General features: G+C 40.6%; 2 protein-coding genes across 2 annotated transcripts in view; both read right to left on the bottom strand.

Annotated features, from left to right (window-relative positions):
- LOC142159293 (putative methyltransferase DDB_G0268948) overlaps positions 1–24,674 on the bottom strand; it is a 196,753-nt gene that overhangs the window by 54,420 nt on the left and 117,659 nt on the right. The window lies entirely within an intron of this gene.
- LOC142159292 (putative methyltransferase DDB_G0268948) overlaps positions 1–24,674 on the bottom strand; it is a 72,971-nt gene that overhangs the window by 3,625 nt on the left and 44,672 nt on the right. Inside the window, exon 6 of the mRNA XM_075214052.1 lies at positions 11,679–11,816. Coding sequence (XP_075070153.1) covers positions 11,679–11,816 — 138 coding nt within the window. The remainder of the gene's footprint in view (positions 1–11,678; positions 11,817–24,674) is intronic.

The raw sequence follows: 24,674 nt of genomic DNA, 5'->3' as shown, positions 1-24,674 counted from the left end.
TCGGAAAAATCTAGTCACTTGTCTCTATCAAGATCTTCCCCCTTAGGATTAAACCTAAATAAAAATATCCCTCTTAATCTTCAAGAAAATAAAGATGTCAATGGAGGGGACAGTCAGGTTGAATATATGAATACCCCTCCGTCAGTCTCTTTTTTAGAAGCAAATTTCATTCTATTCACTCCACCAGATCCATTGGTAACGTTAAAAACAAGAAGATCCATATACTCAGAAGAGGAACCCGAGGGGGAAAGAAAACCAAAAAATAAAAAGATTTAAATAAGTCAAAGGCTTCAACCACAAATGATATGGAAGGAATTCATTACTTAAGTAAGAAGACACTAACATCAGCCCATATTTCTTTATTACAAAAAGGATTAAAATTTGCCCCTAATAATTAGATGAACAAATTCCAGACTTATATTGATATCAGTAAGTTGGTTAGGAACCTCACTCTTAACAAGTACTTAAAACTTTGGATTTGAAGAAGGGCTATGACATACTGGATTATAAACATACAATGCTAAAACCTATATCTAACTTCTATCCGACATATATGAAAGGAAGCTACATCACAACATTCCAAAAAATTGTAGAGGATGACATCATGTCCTTGGAGATTGGTAAGAAAAGTAAGAAAGCGAACCTTACTTATAAAGAGAAACAAGCTTTGGAAGATTTGTCTAAAGACACCACTATTGTCATAAAGCCAGCGGACAAAAGCGGGGGTCTCGTTATATTAGACGGAGATGATTATGTATCTGAGTCTATTTATCTTTTAAGTGATGTAGAAACCTATAAATCATTGAAGGGAGATCCCACTCTTGAGTATCAACGTTAACTTTTCTCCTTTTTGAAAGAAGGGTTAAATCAAGAAATTCTTACGGAAAAAAAATATCAATTTTTGAAGGTTGAACATTCAAGATTGGCAGTCTTTTACTACCTCCCGAAGATCCACAAAAACACACAGAGACCACCGGGTCGACCAATCATCTCAGGGATAAATTCCCTTACTTCACCAATATCAGAGTATATAGACACTTTTTTTACAGGATTTAGTAAAAAAACAACGATCGTATCTTAGGGATACGACACAAATACTCAATCAACTAAACCAGGTAAATTGGGAAGATCATTTCATACTAGCTACTAGCGATGTCCGGACACTCTAAACATGCATTAACCACATTGATGGGATGAACAGTGTCAGTACCTTTTTGGAACAAGATTCAACTATTCCATTAGAGCAGATAGAGTTCATCACCACAGGTAATTAATTAATTTTGATGCATAATAATTTTTGGTTTGGGAATGTTCATTACCTTCAAACGAGAGGCACAGCAATGGGGACCAAGTTTGCAGCAAGTTTTGCAAATCTTTTTATGAGCCGATGGGAAGAGAAAACCATTTGGTCTAATCCTAGCTTGGTGGCAAACTTGATACTCTGGAAGCGCTTCATCGATGATATTTTTTTCATTTGGAGGGGTGGTCCAGAATCTTTGCAGGAATTTATATAAAATATTAAGACTCCAAGTAAACATTTAAAGTTTGTTACCAGTATCAGTCAGGAATGAGTCATTTTTCTGGATTTGGAAATATTCATTAAAAATGGAAAGATTGAGACACAGACCCATTTTAAGCCAGTCGATTGTAATAGTTTTATATCCACTATGAGTCACCACTATCCCAAATGGCTAGATAACATCCCTTGGGGCCAATTAACCCGTATAAGAAGAAACTGTTCGGATATTTGTGATTTCAAAAAGCAGGGAGATATTTTGAAGGTTTTTTTTTTTGACAAAGGCTATAAAAAGGCTAAAGTGAGAAAAGCCTTAGAGGAAGTCAGTGCACTTAATAGAGAATTTTTTTTAGAGTATAAAGAAAAAGATAAAGAGAAACGTACTATCTCAATTTCATTTATAACACAATACTCTGAGTCAGCGAAGGAAATTAAGAAGATAGTACAAGAACACTGGCATCTTCTCAAAACGGACGAAGTTCTTTCCCAATTTCTCCCTACCAACCCAACAATTGTTTTTAGGAAAGCTCCGAATCTCAAACAGAAGATGGTTAACAGTCATTTGCCAGTAAAGAACAAAAATCCAGGAAACTGGCTTACAGATTTTCGACAAACTAAAGGTTTTTTTTACTGCACAAAATGTAAAGCCTGCAGAACTACGAAGAGTATAGGCACGAAACCGACTATCTAGCTTGTATCTAAAACTACATCTAACTCTTTTCAGATAAAAGATCATCTTACATGTGACTCCATGGGAGTCATATATCTCATTACGTGTCCGTGCGGTCTAAAATATGTGGGCAGAACATTTAGAAAGTTAAAAACACGGATGAATGAGCATATCAGAAATATAAGAATTGGCCTGGAAACTCATAATTTGTCAAATCATTTTAGAATAAATCATCAGAAAGATCCAACAGGATTAAGATTTGTGGCTATTAAATCAGTTCAAAAACATTGGATAGGAGGGTATTTTAATAGAATTTTGAACCAAGAAGTATCAAAATGGATATACACCTTGGGCAATTTAATACTTATGGGGCTAAATGTAGATTTAGAACTGAAATCCTTTTTATAGTTATGCCAAAGACTAGTTATAACTTCCCACTGGAAATTTAGATGAATGTATACCCGCATGTTTTATATTAATTATATGGATGCTTTTATATATTTATATCTTTTTATATTTTATATTGAAAATAACATGTTTAGGCGAGTTTATTAACATGTTAATGGTATACATGTCCTTCTGGATATAGGAGTATGTCTTTCGATATGAGGAATGATAATATTGTTTCTATTGAAAGTCCGATCTTTTTGAAATTATGCTATTTTGTCTAATGAGAAACAACTGCGGCCTTGCAAGCTCTACAATCTATATAAAGGACTAATCAGCTCTCACTGGTCATCCCCTGATGAAGTCATACAACGAAACGCATAGGGACAATGAGAGCCGAGATCTGTTGCTTAGTAACCACAACCCGGAAGTGACTGAGACGCCAGACAGAGAGGAGATTACCACCGAGTGTGGGATTCAACTCGTTACCGTCAGGATGAGTGTCTGAGTCTGGACTACATCTAAAGAAACCTTTATGTGCACAATTGGGCTTACTAAATGTAAGTTCAATTTTATTGTACTACAAATAAATGTTTTTTACGATATAACACCATCGGAGCACCTGTGTCTTCTCTCACCCTTTTCTTTGCAAGAGGTATTTTGGAGAGACCAGGGAACCTGTAGGAATATGTCATCACGGTATGAATGAGAACAAGGACATTACCATATTATGACACATGGAATTCATACATTGACTCTTATCTGCTGGGATTGAATATCGCTATTATATTTTGTCTGTTTGTTCTATTGTACATTTTTAGCTCTGTATACAATTGATTCCCAATCACTCTTGTGGTTATATGCCAGTATTCTATTGACACAGGTTTTTGATACCCTCCCCTTCTCCCCAACCCCATTTGCGCCTTAACCCTTCTACTCTTCATGTTTCTATTACGTGGAGATTTTTAGGCAATCCCTAGGGAGTATAGGCTGCATTCCAAATTCCCCTTCCTCATTCTTGGAGGAGCGCAGGTGAAGGATATATACAATTTTGTTACAATTATAAGTATGTCTGGCGGAATATGCAATATGAAAGCTGGTGTTATGTGGCCTTTCCCAGAGAAGGGCTTCAAAATGCAATGTATTCTGGAGTAGGGAGAATGGTCCATATGTGAGACAGCGGTAACCAGTAGTAAAGGTATAAAAGTCTAAATTCCAGCTATCCTAAAAGAACATAACAATAAGACTTTGTCAAATTACAGATATAGTACCTTAACCATCAAACTTAATTTATGAATAAGTAAGTAATAGTCTCTTGTGCATCCAAAGATGAAGAACGATGAAGCAAGATGCCCTTAAGCGCCCTTTGACCCCTACAGTAAATTACAGAACCTGAGAGCAATATTAGAGCAACTTTTAATGCGGGGTCAACTAAAGGGTCATTTCCCTCTGAAATGTTGGAATCTGAAATCAATACCATACCCAAACCGTGCAAGGACCCATATTGTCTCAATTATAGGCCAATGGCCCTTTGAATTTGGATATTAAAATATTTGCTAAATTGATAGCAAATAGGCTCAACAGGCTTCTCCCAAGCCTGATCCACCCAGACCAAGTGGGATTTGTTCAAGGGCGCCAGGCCTCAGACAATACGAGAAGAGTGCTTAATATTATAGAATAGTTCTCATAGGTTCATTCTGAACTCTTGGCTCTCTCTCTTGATGCGGAGAAGGCATTTGATAGGTTACATTGGGGCTACATGGAAGAGATACTTCTCCGGTTTGGATTCCAGGGTGTATTCTTGAAAGCTAATTCGGCATAATATTCCAACACATCAGCTAATGTGTTGAGCATTGGATTCCGGTCGGATAAATTTATGATTACAAATGAAACTTGACAGGGTTGTCCCTTGTCCCCGTTGATATTTATCCTGGCGATGAAACCCCTTGCCATATTCATTAGATCCTCCAATCTGTTCCCTGATGTCACTATTAAAAATACCTTGCATAAACTATGTTTGGTCGCTGATGGTTTGCTTTTTGTATCTGAACCAGAGACTTCGCTGATGACCCTACATACTATTCTTGATGCCTATAGCCGTGCCTCATATTATAAGCTAAACTCTTCTAATTCAGAATCACTTCCGATAAATATTTCCCCTGGGAAGGTGCAACTTCTCAAAACAAATTTTCATTTTTCATGGAAGACATCGGCATTGCAATATCTGGATATCCAAATCGCCCCTTCATTAGAAAATACGATTAACCTCCGCCGCCTCTTCGCCACCTTCAACACCCTCCTGTCCCCCCGCCCCTCCTCTCCCCTCCTCTCTGACCGCCACTGACGTTGCCTCCTCCTTCTCCTCTAAAATCAAGGCCATCCGACTTGAAATCTCTTCCTCCCCTCACCCGCCCGCCCCACCCACCCTCCCTCTAGCCACCACTCCCTCTTCACCTTCCACCCCACTACGGGAGAAGAAGTCCACTCTCTCATTTCATCCTCTCCTCCATCTTCTTGTCCCCTGGACCCCATCCCCTCCCACCTCCTTCGCTCTCTTTCCCCCGCCACCTGCTCCCACTTTGCCCACCTCTTCAACCTTTCCCTCTCCACCGGCATCTTACCCTCCTCCTTCAAACACACTCTTGTATCCCCCATTCTTAAGAAACCTAATCTTGACCCCACCTCTCTCTCCAACTATCGCCCCATCTCTCTACTCCCCTTTGCCTCCAAAATACTTGAGAGGCTCGTCTGCAGCCACCTCTCCACCTACCTCTCTGATCACTCCCTCCTCGATCCTCTCCAATCTGGCTTCCGCCCCCTCCACTCCACTGAAACTGCCCTGGCCATAGTCACCAACGATCTCTCTCTGCTAAAGCTAGGGGCCACTTCTCCCTTCTCATTCCTTTGGATCTCTCAGCGGCCTTCAACACCGTTGACCACCCACTCTTGCTCCACACCCTTCAATCCTTTGGCCTCTCCGGCTCCGCCCTGTCCTGGTTCACCTCTTACCTTGCTGACCGTACCTTCTCCGTCTCCACCTCTGGATCTATATCCCCCCTCCTCTCTTCCAGTAGGGGTCCCCCAAGGCTCTGTTCTCGGACCCCTACTGTTCTCTCTTTACACCTCTTCCCTGGGCGAACTCATCAGCTCCTTTGGTCTCAAGTACCACCTTTATGCGGATGACATCCCCCTCCCCTTCCGACCTTTCTATCACAGTTCTCAACTCCTCTATTTCCCCTGTTCCTCAACTTTGCTGCCTCGGCGTCACCCTTGACTCCTCTCTCGCCTTTGCCTCCCATATTCTCTCTCTCGCTAAATCCTTCGCTCCCCTTCGCTTCGTACTCAATGCTGCCGCTCGGTTCATTTTCCTTTCTCGCCGCTCCTCTTCTGTCTCCCCCCTCAACCAATCCCTCCACTGGCTCCCCATCCCCTACAGAATCGTGTTCAAGCTCCTCACTCTTACTTTCAAGGCCCTCTCCAACTCCACTGCTCCCTACATCTCCAACCTAATCTCCATTCACGCTCCATCCTGCCCTTTGCGCTCAGCTAACGACCGCCACCTCTCTTCCCCCCTGTTTATCTCCTCCCATGCTCGCATCCAAGACTTCTCCCACGCTGTCCCCCTCCACTGGAACCAGCTCCCCCGCTCCAACAGAACTTCCCCCAACCTGTCCAGCTTTAAACGGGCCTTAAAAACCCACCTCTTCCTTAAAGCCCTCCAGTCCCCCACCTAATTGACCTCCTCCCAGTCTCCCCCTACCCCCCTCCCACTCCTGCCCTCCCTCCTGTCCCCCTCTTACCGCCCTCCTTTTCATTCTCCTCTTCCCCCCTCTCCATCTCTGCCTCAGTTCTCCCCATTCCCTCCTCCTACCATTGCGTCTCTGTCTGTCCTACCCTCCCCTTAGATTGTACGCTCCTTCGAGCAGGGCCTCCTCTCCTTCTGTTCTCCACCACCTTAACTCTGCTCTTCAGCTCCTTGTCTCTTCCACGAGGTTCTCCTGCCCTTCTAACCCTCTCTCTACCCCGCTTGGGGCTCTCACCTCTCATCTAGCTGTACATTGAGCTTCGGAGTTACTGTGCTTTTTGTTAACTGTACCGTACTGTCTCACCCTGTATCGTGTTTCTGTCTGTCCCTGTACGGTACTAAGGATAGCTAGTGGCGCCCTATAAATAAAAAATTATAATAATAATAATAATAACTTTTAAACTTTAATCCTTCAACTTGCCACATTAAGTAAATCCTGGGTCTGCTGCGAGGACTCCTTGTTGGGAAGGATCGCGGCATTCAAGATGATGCTGCTTCCAAAAATGATGTACATATTCCGCACTGTACCTATTAGCATCCCTAAACCTTTGTTGGATAAATTACATTCGGTTATGATTACATATGTTTGGAAGCACAAATCTCTGCGAATAGCTAGTTCTTGGATGTGTTTGTCTAAACAACTGGGAGTTTTGGCTTTATCAGACTTGGTTAGATATCATGAGGCTTGTTTACTTTCCCAGCATCGAGATTGGTCCCTTCCGATGTACCAAAACCATGGGTAGATCTGGAGAAAGTCCTTAATCCACATTCCCATTGGGTGATTTGATCTGGATTCCCAAAGCTTGGCATCCTGTAAATGCCCAGTTACTAGAGACAACTAGGCACTCCCTGGCGGTGTGGGACAAAGTGCTGGAGACAAATCCTACGACTATGGTCCCAACAAAAAATATCTCCCTAGCTGCAGTGGCTAAACTAATCCCAGATTTAAACCTTAGTCTTTGGTCATCAAATGGTATAACCTCATTCACTGATTTACTAGACGGACAGAGCTTACTCTCTTTTACGTAAATAAAGGAAAGATTTCACCTTCCCTCCCAGGAATTTTCTAAACACATACAGCTTAGACACTGGTTTAATTCCCTTCCCAGACTAGGTCTACCCATTATGGCACCACCGCTTTTGCTGTTCACTAAGTTGACAAAAGGAGATAATAAAGCCAGCATTCTGGTATCACTATTCCCTCCCTTCCACATCGGAAAATAAGACAAATACAACTGCAGTGGGAATCTGACTTTCACCTCGAGTTGGATAGTGAGGAATGGGAAACGATTTTCACTAATTCGTTCCGAATGTCAAAATGTTTATACAAAAATGATGATAAAATGAATCTGTATCTCACTCCAACTTTACTTCATAAAATGTGGCCCAGCCAGTCAAAACTTTGCTGGCGGCAGGGCCATCTTTTCCATTGGGCACAATGAGCAGCTGCCTGGGGACCCCACGGGTAAAGGGGCCCCATAGGTATGGCTCTTAATGAGAATAAATAATCCTGCAAAATAAAAAAACCTGCAAAAAAACCTACAAGGGTCACTGAGCAAGTACATCTATCTATCTCTATCTCTATATATCTATATCTGTATCTGTATACATCAATATATCTATATCTAGGGGCCCCGGTGCACTGCTTTGCCCGGGGGCCCATAATGTTGTTAAGATGGCCCTGGCTGGCGGCTATGTAATATACGGGTTAACGTGATGCATGTATTCTGGAATTGCCCCCTTATACAGCCGTTTTGGGAGCAAGTCTTCAGGCTAGCCAATAGGGTTACTGAACAGAATCTCTCTCCTACCCCAGAGGTTGTGTTATTGCATCACTACCCCCCTCAGTTTCCACTACATGCTAAATATGTGTTTGGCCATATTTTGATTGCCGCAAGAGCCTCCATAGCTTAGTGTTGGAAGTCACCACAGCCACCCTCGATACAAAAAGTAGTGACCAAGGTGCAATACAGATTTGAACTGGAGACAGTGGGGATGCCCAACTCCACTGCCCCCTTGTCCCCTATAATAAAATGTTTTAACTGGCACGCGTATGTTACAGAAGGAGAAGGAGCGTCCCCAGCTTGAGTAGATTCTAATCTGCCTCTCGTATCACCCTCACTTAGCGAATCTCCCCAACGATCTCATTAGTAGCTCCCTCGTGACCACCTGATTAGGGTAACTCTCACAAATTGTGAGGGAGCCAATTCGGACTTCCTCCCTCAAGTCTATAATGTGGTAATGAAGCAGTATTGTATAATGTGTTCCTCCCCCCTATGTACCCCTCTTACCCTCTCTTTTTTTGTCCTTCCCTTACCCCCATTCTTTTTACTTTCTGTACTCCATAATCCTTGAAAAATAAATAAAATACTATTGTAATTAAGTGTTAGGGCTAACGGCTACCTAGATAAACTTTTAGAACAGATCGAATAGAGGTCTTCATCTGTAGCAGCTGCCTTTCCTATAGAACTATTTGCGTTCAAAGATACTTGGTTGTCCCCAGGACTTCACCCTTGTGTAGCAAAAGTCCTAGTTCATAGTGAAGTGAGCAGGATGTATGGCCTCAATAACTGGAATAGTCACGTCATTTTCCCACCACAGTTGCCACTTGACCTCCCCAACCCTCTGCTTAGAGAATATTCGCAAAGAAGGTATAAATTCACACACTGTATTTCTGTGGATTAGCAAGTTTATTACTCACACACTGCTGATTCAACGGATCATTTACAAAGAGCAAGACTTATGCAATACAGTGCCTCTATATATGTCGAACTGCACATTATTTAGAAGTGCAAATGTTTCAACAATCTCACCTGGGACACTCCTAGATTGTAGTTTGCTAGAGGTAAAAAAAAAAAATAGGCAAAAAACAATATTTTGCTCCATTTAGGTTGCTAACACACACCTAAATACTAACCAACCTTGTGCTTACACACTCTGGCAAGTACTGTCTAAATATTAGCATGTCTACATTGTAACACTAAATAACTCATATTTATGCATACACACATTATTATGTATAGCATACATACCAACTTTATATTTCCCCTCTCAAACAGATCCCAGAGGGGAGGTGAGTTACAAGTGCAAAGGGGGATGGACACCAATAATCATGCCATTTTGGCCCAACCCCTGTAAAAAAATGATGCAATTGCCCAATTAAATTGCAGGTTAGAACTCTTAAAGAGACACTGCACTAAATATAGCCACATACCTGTGTTAGAGTCAAAGGATAGTTTGAGCATTAATGAAAAACTCAGAGGGACAAGAGAATGTTAATGGAATTTGTAAAATTTTAAACTTGTACTTGTAACTAATGTCCACATACAAATTTTGGTAACCTTTATAAAACATGGTGAACTTTCCTTTTTATTATAAACTTCTTTCTTTCCTTAAAAGTATATACTTTGTAAAAGTAAAGAACAATCTCCCAGTCAACTGAATAAATGTTGCAGTCATTCTGTTTGTATAACTTTCTTTTCTACCAATTTCGGTAAAATATTATCATCTACACAGTGATTTCCCTTTATTAGTTGATTTGTCCCACATCTCCCAATGGAAAGAAAATATCAGTTTCTTCTTTTAAACACATTTATTTTGTATAATAAGGCTGAAAAATATACATAGGTCAATAAAATTCAATCTTTTTACATTTTTCAATTGTGTATATCCAGAGCAAGACAAAAACAAGCCCTAAATTTGTGCACCCCATCAGTGGTGAAAGTAGAATGGCGGTATGGATAATGTAAGTGAATGGAATTTGATAGTTTTACAATCAAAGCAGTAGAAGTTGCGGTATGGCTTTACCACGATACAACAGCCCACTTCAGTCACTGCACCCCATCATGATCATTTAAATATATTTTCCAACAACAGGTTTTCTTATTTTTGCAAGATCTGGATGCCAAAAGTCCTGATTTTTACAAGACTCTCCAGATATACAGACTCTTAAAGAGGCAGATATATATTTTATTGTAGAAGGGGGGGGGGGGGTGATTTTGTGCCTTGCACCCTTCTTTGATCGAAGCAGCATCATGTTGTACATGTGTCTGTCGGCAGAGGATGCTATCTGGCCACGATGATTGTGTTTAAAACACAAAATAGAGTAGCGGGGCAGTATTCTCCCTTTGCTTCTCAGCAGACAGGCTCATGTATACAGTGTTCTGCCGCCCCTGTACGGGGTGGGGTGGGCAACCCCCTCTTGATCCGCCACTGGCATTCAATCAATATGTGGTCATGGCCTTCAGTAAACATATGGATTAGGGAGGAGTTTAATTGATTGGGGGTGGGGCTTATGTTGATCTGTTCTTGCATTTTCAAATGTTGTAAGGTATATCAATGTTCCTAAGCTGCAGCAGTGTGGAATGTCCCCGTATACCCAGGTCTGATCATTTATGCTGCTAACATCTGCTGATCACAAAAACAAAAAGGAGCATATACCACAAATACAACAATATCTTGCGCTGCACATCTGGTTCCTTGGGTACCCTCCACTTTTCATTTAAATTACTGAAAAAAAGGTGCAATAATGATAAATATGGACATAAAAACATTTTATTTTGTTATTTCAGTGTTATGAATCCCAGTGCATTCATGAAGAGCAACGAAAGTGTAAAGCAAAGTGTCTTTATTCAGGTAAATACACAAACAAAGAAAACTCAGATCCACGGATAAGAACAGGTTCCTAAGGAGACTGTATAGTAAAAATGGCAAGAACAGGCATTATACGTTTTACCGCAGTCCAGAAGGCACAAGGCTGTCCAGGAAAGCAGACAGAGTGCAGGGATCAAGCAGAGATCAGACAAACAAATCCAAATTGCCAAGCAGAGATCAAGGTCACAAGCGAATAAGCGAGGTCCAGAAGTCAGGTCAAAAGGTCAGGGCAACAGGCAAAACAGCGGGGTCCAATGTACAGGCAAATGAATCAGGGTCACAGGCAAGCAGGCAAGGTCAAAGGTACAGGCAGGGGGTCATACATACACAGAAATTCAATCCAGAAGGTATACACCAAACAGCACAGGAGCAGGTTAACAGCAGCCAGGAACAAATGGATGAACTGCACAGAGCACAGCTTGAGACAGGTATTTTAAGCAGTGCGACAGGTGCAGTTCTAATGAGGCATAATGCAAGGAGATTAACTCCTTCAGGCATGTAGAAGAGCTCAGGAACAGCAGCATCTCTGGTGGTATGAGGTACTGCTGCTAGATACAAATAACAGGCAGATTTGTAACATTCAGTAATATATATTTTTACCAAATGTTGGTCTTACTTATGTTCGCTCATCTCTCTGATTTACTTACTTTTTCTCCAAAGTTTGCAAGAAAGCAATGGCTCCATTCCTATCCTTTGTTAGAAAGAACTGGTATACAGGTGTGGCTGTAGTAAAGCCCAAGAGTTCTGCCAACCTCATGTGAAACATTTCAGTGATGCCACTGATCCTGAAAAATAGAAAATACAGAAATCACCACTATAAGAGTTTGGGAGATAGAAGGTACAATGAAGCTATATTAATTTATTGTATTAATTAAAAAGTAATGACAGTTGCATGAATACTAATTTCATATCCATATAGCATACCTGTGTGACAGAAAGTTTTTGTGTAGTCTGGCCAGATGAGACACAGATATTTTGAAAGAATACATAGATCCAGGATTAAGGTAAAAATTTGTAGGGACAACAGGCTTTAACTTCTATCTGTCACTTTGTAATTCATTACTTTTTTCATACATACAGAAAAAGAACAGATAGTGAGCAAGAGAAGTTATATTGTGCAGTTCTCAAAGCATACAGAAATACTCTACAGAACAGGGTAAGTGGGATTGTGTATTGTCCAAAGGGATTTTAACAAATTACTAATGGACATTTTGCTAACAGTGGTCCTCTTCCTCAATGTTGAAAATGTCATCTCCCTTATCACAGATGTTTAGATCAATTACATTCTCATTTTACAAAAGAAGATAGACCAAGTAGGTAACAATTAGGCAACATGAGTGACACTTTGGAGAGGGACAGTAGACATTTAACAGTTGATAGACCAAGGTCATAATGTACAATGGTGGAAAATGGAATTGTCCTTGGGGTCACCCACCCAGGAGTGATACATATGTTTGACAGTTACATGGTCAACATTTATATTTTGGATATAAATAATATAGACAGGGCTGGAAAGTCAACAATAATGACATAGACAGGATTATTAGGTTGACAATTCAAATGTAGACAGTATTATTAGGTGAACAATAATATCCCAAACCCTATTCCTAACCATGGGCCTGATTCATTAAGGATCTTAAATGAAGAGGATCCTTATTTCAGTCTCCTGGACAAATCCATGTTACAATGGAAGGGGTGCAAATGAGTGTTCTGTTTTGCACATAAGTTAAGTACTGACTGTTTTTTCATGTAACACACACATATCAACTTTAAATTTCAGTGTACAAATAAGCTATCAAGTGTGGCTTTGAAATGCTACAAATGGCTAGACAACTGTTGTCAGGTTTTGTGTAAAAATAATTCCACACATAAGAGGTGGATTTTTTGGTCTTATGCCCAGGCATGACAGTGGCCTTCTTCTTATCACTGGCAAGAGCTGCTTCCACTGGTGCATGACTTTCTACAGTAGAGTTCATTAACAGCATTGTTTCCTTAGGTGCTTTAAGCCCATTATGTGATTTTAGCCCCAAAAAATAGGGGTTTTAGAAAAAAAATAGGTATCCAAAACCGTAATCAAAACACTCAAGGGCGGTTTTGCCAAAACCAAAAGACGAAGTTAATCCAGATTTAAAACCAAAGCCAAAACCAGAACACGGGGGGGAGTGAACATCTCTAATTAAAATGAGTATTGACACCACTCACACACACATTATATATATATATATATATATATATATATATATAAGCTAACATCTCATTCAAGCTTTAATTTAAGTTGCTGGCTGCAGTAATTGCCTTAATAAAGATTAATAAAATAGTTCAGTGTATATTAAAATGGTTCCGTGTATATTTAATGAAGCATAACTGATAAAAATAAAAAATCATATTCAATATTCTTAGGCTGCTGTACATCTGAAAAAGAGTTAGAAATCGTGTGGGAGTGTGCGCATGCATCTGGGGTCCTGACGGGTAAGGTGATGCGGGCTTCGGGTGTCCCCTGTGCCCTCCCCTTAATTCGGCCATGCCTTAAACTCTTCTCTGGATTCTGTGAGTGTCCAAGTTGCTATTCAGCCTCAGTGTTCTTTTCATGCACTGATGTGGCTGTTTTGGAAGTAACAGTGACAAACCTACACTTTGAGAGAGAAGATGGTGCATGGGATGTTAAGGAAGATGCAAGACCATGTTGGGCTCTCTCATTTGCAATGGGCATTCTAGTATGTGTGCCAAAAGTAGCACGACACCTACTAGCAAAAAGTGGGCATGGTGTGAGCCTTTTCTTGCCCCTTCGGGTGGTTTATGGAAAGTTAGCTATTTTTCATATTTTTGGACACTTCTCTCTTATGAGATGAGGTTTTTTTTCAAATTGACAAAGAGTGTTTGGATTTTGAGGACACTTGAATTCAGTTTGTTCCTGCATTAAGTTTTTCACTAGTCGAGGTTGCAAAAATACTACTACTGCTTGTACTGGTACTGGGCTGCTCCTGATATTTGAACTGATCCATGGTTGACAAGAGGAGTAATGTTACTTGGAACTATGGTTGCTACCACACTGTCAGACGCCGTCTCCGTGCTATGCCTGCCGCACAGAGACGGACGTCTGCTTCTGTGACTGAGCACTCGGTTGCCAGGCAACCGAGCGTACTTCCGGGTCAGCGGTCGCGCGTTCCGTTGCTAGGCAACGGAACGCTTCCTAGTAACTCCGGCAGTGGTGTTTAGCGTCACCACCGCCAGTGATTGGACTGCACCTGTATAAAAGCCTCACTCTGGCACATGGAGAGTGCCAGAGTATTAGGTCTCATCCTAGCTCCAGCGTTCCTGTGTACCATTTCCAGCGCTTTCTGTGTATTACCCGGCTTGTTACTTACTACCCCTGCTCTGTGCTCCCTGTGAACTTGACCTCGGCTTGATATTTGATTCTTCCTCCTGTGCTTCTGACCTCGACCCGGCTACCCTGACTACGGCTTTGAACTTCCTTCTGTGCTTCTGACCTCGACCCGGCTACCCTGACTACGGCTTGAACTTTCCCTTGGACATCTCCTGAATTCTCGGTTTGGACTGGGCCTGTACGACACAGCTTTTCATCCTCTAAATTGGCAGGACACGCTGGTGTGAAGAAAACTCTTGAATTTCTTCGTCGAAGATATTGGTGGCCGACACTACATTCAGATGTACGAAGTTTTGTGGCTTCTTGTGATACATGTGCCCGTTGTAAGAACCCCAGAATGGCCCCTTCTGGACTCCTTCAACCACTTCCCATTCCAGATTTCCCTTGGCAAAGCATATCCATGGATTTCATCACAGATCTTCCCCCCAGCAATTGATGCACCACTATTTGGGTTGTTGTGGACAGGTTTTCTAAAATGGCCCACTTTGTACCCTTGTCTGCTCTACCATCTGCTTCTCAGTTAGCTTCTATCTTCATTAAAGAAATATTTAGACTTCATGGATGCCCTCGTGAGATCATCTCTGACCGTGGAGTGCAATTCGTTTCCAAATTCTGGAGGGCCTTTTGTAAAATACTTGGGTCTGACCTCAAGTTTTCCTCAGGTTATCATCCACAAACCAATGGTCAGACGGAGCGGGTTAACCAAGATCTCGAAGTCTTCTTACGATGTTTTTCTTCAGATAATCAAGCAGAATGGGCTAATCTCTTACCCTGGGCGGAGTTTTCTCACAATATTCATCATCACGAGTCTTCTGGTGCCTCTCCATTTTTTATTGTTTATGGTTCCCAACCCACCCTCCCAGATTTTTCCAGCCAAGGTTCCTCGTCAGTTCCGCAGTGGAGGATGTCATGCGGAACTTTTCTCAGATTTAGTCTAACACGAAAGCTAGACTCCAAGAGACTTCCCAACGCTATAAGCAAGCAGCAGACCGCCATCGGAGACTGGTCCCTCTTTTACAGGTTCACGACAAAGTATGGTTATCCACACATAACCTTAAGTTAAGAGTACCTTCTCAAAAATTGGCTCCCCGTTATATTGGTCCCTTTTCCATAACACATGTGATCAATGCAGTAACCTACAGACTCCGGTTACCTCCTTCCCTGAAGATCCACAATGTCTTTCATGTCTCTCTTCTCAAACCACTTGTACTCAATAAATTTCATCAGTCGCCTCATCGTCCAGCTCCTGTACGTACTACGGAAGGTGAAGAATTTGAAGTTAGTCGTATCCTGGATTTCCGTATCCTCCATGGACGACACCAATTCTTAGTACATTGGAAAGGCTTTGGGCCAGAAGAGAGATCCTGGGTGCAAAAAGAAGATCTCCATGCCCCACAGTTATTGAAACAGTTCCTCGAACAAAGATCTATCCAACAAGGTAGGGGAGGAGGTACTGTCAGACGCCGTTTCCGTACTATGCCTGCCGCACAGAGACGGACGTCTGCTTCTGTGACTGAGCACTCGGTTGCCAGTTCCGGGTCAGCGGTCGCGTGTTCCGTTGCTAGGCAACGGAACGCTTCCTAGCAACTCCGGCGGTGGTGTTTAGCGTCACCACCGCCAGTGATTGGACTGCACCTGTATAAAAGCCTCACTCTGGCACATGAAGAGTGCCAGAGTATTAGGTCTCATCCTAGCTCCAGCGTTCCTGTGTACCATTTACAGCGCTTCCTGTGTATTACCCGGCTTGTTACTTACTACCCCTGCTCTGTGCTCCCTGTGAACTTGACCTCGGCTTGATATTTGATTCTTCCTCCTGTGCTTCTGACCTCGACCCGGCTACCCTAACTACGGCTTTGAACTTACTTCTGTGCTTCTGACCTCGACCCGGCTACCCTGACTATGGCTTGAACTTTCCCTTGGACATCTCCTGAATTCTCGGTTTGGACTGGGCCTGTACGACACCGCTTTCATCTACTGCTTCACTGATTACTCCCTTGGAGGACCGCGACCTGTGTGTTCCCGCAGCTAAGACCACACTTCCTTGCGGGGGTCTCTGGTGAAAACCAGGAACACGTAGGACTCCGCACCTCTTGGGTGAGTAGTGCAAAAATCAGTAAGCAAATACCTAATCTGTGACACACACCTGGTGCGCACCCAATCAGATAGGGAAAAGAAGGAATGTAATCTTATAATTCTTCTGACATCGCTCCACAATATAATTCAAATTTAGACAATTTAAACATTTTTATTTATTTTAAAAAAAATTGGGGGGGGAGGGCTGCTCAGAGTCAAAGAACACTCTGTTATTTGCCCACTTATAAAATATTTCAGTGATACTGCCCATCACACAATTGCATTCAGCTTGAAACGCTTGGGATTTTAAGAGCAAGTAATGTATTTGTCTTTTTGGGGTGTGCTGCTCACAGAGAAAAAACACCTTGTTTTTTGTCCACTAAACAGTTCAGATGTCTATACTTTATATACTATAATATACTATTATAACAACCAGTAGCCACTATTTGTCTACTTTTTATTCTCTGACCACCAATTGATCAGCTGACAAGTCTAGCAGACTGACCTCTAAATAAACTGCATTAAAATCACAGTTATTGCAATATCAATTGCCTGCTTCACCCTGTCCAACCCCTACAAGCGATTTTCCTAGCACAGAATTGCAGCCAACCTCCTACCCACAAGCTATTACTTCTAAAATAGAGAACAGGGGGAAGGCTATGTATAGAAGATATTGATAAGACATTTTACCAGAAATTACATTTTGCTTCACTTTCAGACTCGAATTTGGCGCAAGAAACCAAGTCATGACTTAGAACCCCAAAATTCGGATCTGTAGGATTTCTTTGAATCCAAGCTGATCATCTCTAATACTTATACGTTCTCTAGACAGGAGTATAGTGTGGTATGATTGTATGAGTGTTTGGACTGAGTGTAAGCATGGTTTAGTTCAGGCTTGGCTAACCTGTGGCACTCCAGATGTTGTGAAACTACAAGCCCCAGCTGGGACTTGTAGTTTCACAACACCTGGAATGCCACAGGTTAGCCAAGCCTGATTTAGTTTGTTTAGGCATTTGTTAATTGACTTTATTCTGAGTATCATTCTTATTATTTGACAACTTATTCAGGGCCTGATTAAGGGTTCAGGCCACCTTAGACTAATACGCTCGTAACGCCTCTCGCCTTACACGCCAGGCTAACTTACGGCAGTTAAAAATGAACTTGATGTTAATTGAAAATCCAGCCAAAACTCAGCCCACTTGCTGTCTAAAAGGTCCATGATATTCTTTGTCACTCATTTAGTTGTCATTAAAATCAGAACTGTATATCTGAACAGATGTATGAGCGAGCCACCATCCTCGCTTCTCCTACTTGCTTATTCTCAAGTGACTGCCCAAGGATAACTCATTGTCTTCACCCTTTACCATGGGATAAGTCAAGATTAAAATCTTGCTACATTTTTCTTTGATGTTTTCTTTTTACTTTGGAAATCAACTATTCTCTTATATTTTAAAATTACTTTCAATTCAAATGATGTGCCTCCCCGCCAAGCCTTGCGCCCTAGGCTGTAGCCTAGTCAGCCTATCAATAATTAGGCCCTGAGCACACTATGCCCCTGCATAAGCACAAAACTTTACTATGTCTCAAACACACTAAAATCCTAGTTGCTAAGGTTTTAAATAAACACAGTGAGATACTAATACTGTGTGATAATCTTGAAAGTCGCTCCCCAATAAGGAGGAAATGCCACCTCCTCCTAAATCTAAAGCAATACAATAAACAATTAGGGGTGCCAAAAATCTATAAGTTTAAAAGTAAAATAAATAATATACTACTTCTATCAAATATGGCAGAATAAACACTGAACTCCGGGTTGTATAAATATAAGTAACAATTTATTAAAATCATATATACTCATAAAAATTCAAATAGACACCTGGAGACCTCATATATAACTATAAAAATTTTACCTGATACACAATATTGTAATATAGAAATGTGCATATGGAATGTATAAAAGGTATACAATTGTTGTAGTATCCACTAGTGAATATAATCTTTATATATAATAGATGTAGTGTTAAGAGTTAATAACATACTTGCCAACTCTTCCGGAATGTCCGGGAGACATTTTGCGAGAATCTCCCGGACTCCCGGGTGAGTGTGGCAATCTCCCGAATTCTGCCCACTTCAATAGGAAGTGCCCACTTCCTAGTGAAGTGGGCAGAATTAGGTCCCAAACGCGATGATGACATCACGCTCGACAGCCAGTGAGGAGTAAGTGGGGTGCGGCAATGACAGTGTCAGCACAAAGGGCAACTTGGGGGCGCATAATTAATAAGAAAAATTTCAAAAAAGATAAACACTGCCGGTGTTGCGAAATAAGCCAAGGGTCTGGAACACAGGCATCCCATTAAAATGCCAAATCAGAACCGAAGAGGAAGTCACTAGTCAACGAGAGTCACAAGGATATACAGGAGCAGAAAAACCCTGTCCACAGGAACAGAATGCTAGAGGCAGTGTTAAGAATCAGCCTTAATGGTGACATAAGCTCATTGGTCACATGAATGTGGTTATACAATCTCTGAAGTGTCACAGGTCAACTATTTAGAGTGGGTACAAGGGTGGGGAACTGTATAGGCAATCACTACATGCTGGGAGGAGATGCAGCAGTGGACCTTTACATGAGATTTATGAGCTTCGGGACCAATAAGTGAAGCTCAGACACTGGCATCAGTCTGACAGCAAGACTGACCCTGTATTGTACCCACTGTTGATTTGTTGGCCTCCTGTGTCCAGATGACTGCTATCTACAGAACTTTGGGATTGTCGGCATTAATGAAGCATGAGTGCCTGACCCACAATGTAGTCACTGTACTTCTTTATAGCTTATCTGCTTCTCTACCTGTGATTGCCATTCTGGTTCTGTGAGTTCATCCTACTGCAAGTATCAGCACTGTGCTTCTCTGACAGTTTATCAGCTTCTATATATGTAAATGTCATTCCTCTTTCTGTGGATTCATTGTGCTGGAAGTAATGGTGCTGTAAGGCAATATAACCCATCAGCTTCTACGTGTGGGGAGACTTCAGGTAACCATTCAGGTTCTATGAGTCACTTCTGCTTGATCCGCTGCTGGTACAAACTTTATGTAAGAGCAATCATGAACTTAAACATAATCATATGTTGCTGACTATACAACTATTAACATTGATGTTCTCTGAATTAACTGCTGATTATTGAAAATATGAATTGTGCATATATGTATAAATATCTTGTGGGAATAGGGCAGTTGTCTTTTGTATTTTGAATCAACTGTACTCACTTACTTATCATAAGCTATGAAAAGAATATTGGAAATGATCTGCCATTCATACTATAAACTGAACATTTTAACTTTTTAAATCTGTGTTTTCTTGGTATCTGATGCTGGTGAAAGAGGTTACCAGCAATTGTGGTCTAACCCTGCTTGAGTTTAAACTGAACCTGACATTTACAATATAGATGATGAGGCATGTAATGACCTATGAAACATGCTCCCTGTAGTCTTTGATGTCTCAAGAAAAAATGAGAAGCTTATCTATATAAACAACTACAAACTCATACAACAGATTAAAAAAATCTTGTTAACAAAATTTTGGAAAACTGTGGGCAATGTCAAAGGGTATTCATAGTGCCTGTCTGAGCTGTTAAACTGTCTTCCACTCTGCTCCCTCCCTGAATGCCCCTCTAAAATCCAATTGAGTGTAAATCTTCACACCCTTGCTTTGGTTGAAAAGCTTAGAAATCAAAGATAAAGGATACCTTTTTTATTGCAATGGCATTAAGAACATGGTAGTCAATACAGGGTCATAGACCTCCATCTTTTTTCTTAACGAGAAATATCCTGTTACTACTGCTGATGAAGACTTTTAAATAATCCCCAGTTAAAATTCTCTTGAATATATTCAGATATAGCTTGCGTCTCTGGTAGAGGATAGATATGTCTACGGGAAGGAATTTTGACCTACAGAAGATCTATAGTATAGTCCAATTGTTCATGAGGTGGTAGTTAAACTGGATATGATATCTTGAACCCCAGGATAAAACCTGTGCACTGTGCCAAACAGGTGATGGAGAGTGATGGCGAAGCCAGGGAAGACCCAAATCTGTCATAAGTATTGCCTTAGGAATGACTATAAAAGGAAATGGTCTCCTTATGCAAGACTCCAACCTGTAAAGTCAGCAGCATAGCACAATAAAGAATTGTACCTTCAGCCACATTGTTACAATTAATGGCCATCAAAGAAATTGAATTCTCAAGTACTTGAATAGGAAGAGCGAGCTATGAAACTACAGCAGAAGTTATTAAATTGTCAGCAGCAACAGAATCCAGAAAGGCAGAAAGCAGAATGATACAGGATGACCATGGTAATGAAGTTGGGATTGATATGGCGAGTGGGAGAGTAGATAGAAGAACCAAACATGTCCTCTCCAGTGCTAGTTATGTCTTGTCATTTCTCAGGTGTTTGGGGCAAGATCCATGCAAATGACTGGGATCAGCACAATATAGGCTCACATTATTCTTAAACCTCCTTTCCTATTCTTCTACAGAGAGCCAAGATAGACAAAATTGTCTGGGCTCCTCCAGTGGGTCTGGGGAACCTGTAGCAGAGGCACCAGATGAGCGGAAGAATGACTATATTGCTCCCTTTCTTGAGTCCGCACCCTGAATCGGATATCCAACATATTGTAGAGAGTAATGAGGTCATCCAGAGAATAAAGGAGCTCCCAAGAAGCTATTTCATCCTTTATGCAGTCAAGCCACTCTTGCCAGAAGTTAGCAATCAGTGATACATTATTCGACTGGAGTTCAGATGCGAGTACCCAGAATTCAACAGAATATTGACCCACAGATTGTGTCCCTTGGCGAAAATGTAGAATAAGGAAAAAGGGGGGTTTTCCAATCGGCTCCAAGGTAAGGACAAACCTCAAGTAGACATAACATATAATATGAGGGGGTGCTCTCCAAACTAGACTAATCTAGAGAGTAAAAGGAGTTCAGTTGATAGTAGATATCAGTCGAACAAAGTAGTATGTGAGGCACTCCTGTCCCCAAAAAATATTTCTAAAAATTTTTTTTAGAAATAAAATCAACTTTATTGATAATTATCTTAAAATTTAGACAAATATCCAAATGTCATCAGAATAGGCAAACTAAAAATATAGTAGTGCAGAAGATTAGAATAAAGTGTTAAAGAAATAAAAATTGACCCATAGGGAAAGCCGGTCGCAATTATTGATCAATTTCCTCGTTTTATGTATATACAGCTAAATCAATAATAGTTGGTCTGATCTACAATTGAATTATTATGAGAATCGCATATCATAGGACCAGGTTAGCTCATATATTCTATCTAATCAAGATATTTCTTGCAGTATGTGCAGCCACCGTTATGACTATCAAGGGTTAGTGTTAACTCCACACAGACCTGGATGTTATTATATGTGCATATATCACATTCTTGTGCACTATTAATACATCCTTAGTCATGTGGGGAGAAAAGGGATTGAAATGAACTTATTACAAATTAAACGTGGCACGAGATTTTATTGACAGGTGCCAATATGTGATTAGACTTTTGCAAAAATGATCCCAGCCGAAATATGATTGGGCAGAAAAGTCTATCTATCTTTCCTGTTAGTCCACATAAGAATTCGCTGAGATTGGGACTCTTACCCTTGCTATAGCTAAAAGATATATATGTTTCTTATCTCTGAATCGATTGTTTTCGATATTATTCTGTCATAAAAACTGAGTTCATATGCTGTATAAGTATCGATATAGAGATATGTATTGTTACCAAAATGATGTGTGCAATCTCCGTTAATAGTATACAATGAATTTATGAATGGAGTGTGTAAGCACCTGAAATGTAGATCCCTATAACACGGGGGAGATGTCCTTGCTGCTAAGTAATTATAGCGAAGAGTTCTATTAACAGTGGCACTTAGTTACAGTCATTATATCACTATGTAATTGTCCAGAGTTATCGGAGCGTCCCACCATGGTATATACCCGCAAATGTACTAAACGGAGCCACCTATTGTAGTTGTCGGGATTGACCGACATAAAGCGTAGTAACCTTACTACAAAACCCTAAGATAAAGTCTTGCATTGCGGTATAAAGCTGCTGGTAATAATTGCTATAACTGTGATTATAAACACGATCCTTAGATTGTACGCTCCTTCGAGCAGGGCCTCCTCTCCTCCTGTTCTCCACCACCTTAACTCTGCTCTCCAGCTACTTGTCTCCTCCGTGAGGTCCTCCTGCCCTTCTACCCCTCTAGCTACCCCGCTGGGGGCTCTCACCTGTCTTCTAGCTGTACATTGAGCTTCCAAGTTACTGTGCTTTTTGTTAACTGTTCCGTGCTGTCTCACTCTGTATTGTGTTTCTGTCTGTCCCTGTACGGTGCTACGGACACCTAGTGGCGCCTTATTTTTTTTTATTATTAATTTTTATTTATAATAATAAACCTCTGCATCTGTGTTTGTATCATTTGCATTTACAGCATATAATTTGACAAAACAATTGCATTATTTTTGGGTTGTGTGGCTATAAATAGTTTTTGTGTGATTTTCTTTTTACTAAGGTGTAAGCATAGAAAATAAGAACTTCATAATAGTTTCCCATCCTCTTTTATTCCAAACTGGAATGTTTCCTTTTTAATTTTCTTCTTTTTAAACAGTCAATCACAAGTGGAAAAAGCAATATAGATGGCAGAAAGCGGCACAGTGTGTTCCTGCGATAATTGTGCCGACAAGAAATGACCATTGTCACACTCAGCCACTTGCGCTCAACTCCTGTTTGTGTTTGTTAAATATACAAATGTTTACTTGACAAAAGCTGAACAAAATGAAGTGGCTAAGTATATACTTTTATAGGTAGATAAATACACAGGGATAAATAATTTCAAAACAGAAAACAAGTATGCTTTCTATTTAATAACATAATTTCAGCATGTATTGATCAGTAGCTGCTTCATTTCCCACCCTAGGCTTATACTCGAGTCAATAAGTTTTCCCAGTTTTTTGGGGCAAAATTAGGTGCCTCGGCTTATATTCGGGTCGACTTATACTCGAGTATATACGGTAATTAGATTAGTTTGACATGACCTATCCCTCACAAATCCATGCTGATTCCCACTAATAATCTTATTGCGCACCAAATAATCCATAATACTGTCCCTTAATATACCTTCCAGTAGTTTCCTCACTATTAATGTAAGACTTACAGGTCAATAATTCCCTGCTTGTGATCTCATTTCCTTTTTAAACAATGGCGCCATATTTGCTTTTCACCAATCCCTCTGTACTGAGCCAGATAAAATTGAATATATGAAAATTAAGAATAGCAATCTAGCTATTTCTGAGTTTAGCTCCATAAGGACCCTTGGGTGTATGCCACCTGGACCTGGAGATTTATTTATCATTACTTTATTCAGTCACCTTGGGACTTCTTCCTTTGTCAGTCAAGTATTAATTACTGGTACGGTTGCATTTCTATTTTTATATATTATTCCTACAATTTGCTCTTCTCTAGTAAATACTGTAGAAAAGAAAGTGCTTTTTCCTTATTATCATTAATTATTCCACCCATCTCACTTCTTAAGGGTCCTGTATTGTCTTTCTTATTCCTTCTGCCATTTGTATACTTGAAAAAGAAAGTAAGACAAACCCAAAAACTTTTTTTAACTTGTTTTTAATTTTCTAATTTAGCAAATCTGATTTTCTTTTTGCATGATTTATTACAAAGGTGTCCAACTTGTAGATACTGAAGGACTCCTCCGTCCCCTCAGACTCAAACAATTTAATGCACGCTTCTTTCTTTACATTTCTTTCCTTACCTTTTTATTTAGCCACATTGGTTTAGACTTAATTCTTTTACATTTTTTTCCCATAGGAATTAACTTATGAGTGTATATGTACATTTTTCCAAAGACATTTTAAAGACAACCACTTTTCTTCTGGGTTTTTTTCTTCAAAAACTGTGTCCCAGTCTATGCACTTTACAAACTCCTTCTGGATATTAAAATTGGTCTTTCTAAAGTTTAAAGTCCTAGTTGATCCCTCGTACTGTTGTTTCTGGAAACAAATTTCAAATAAAACCATATTATAATCACTGTTTCCCAAGTGCTCCTTTACTTGAATATTTGATATGATGTCTACATTTTATGTTATTACTATGTCAGGTGTATTCCAGTTGG

This window comes from Mixophyes fleayi, chromosome 5 (genome assembly GCF_038048845.1).
Source record: "Mixophyes fleayi isolate aMixFle1 chromosome 5, aMixFle1.hap1, whole genome shotgun sequence".
Classification (NCBI taxonomy): Eukaryota; Metazoa; Chordata; class Amphibia; order Anura; family Limnodynastidae; genus Mixophyes; species Mixophyes fleayi.
Note: the sequence above shows the minus strand (reverse complement) of the source record. Positions and strands in the feature narration are given on the sequence as shown.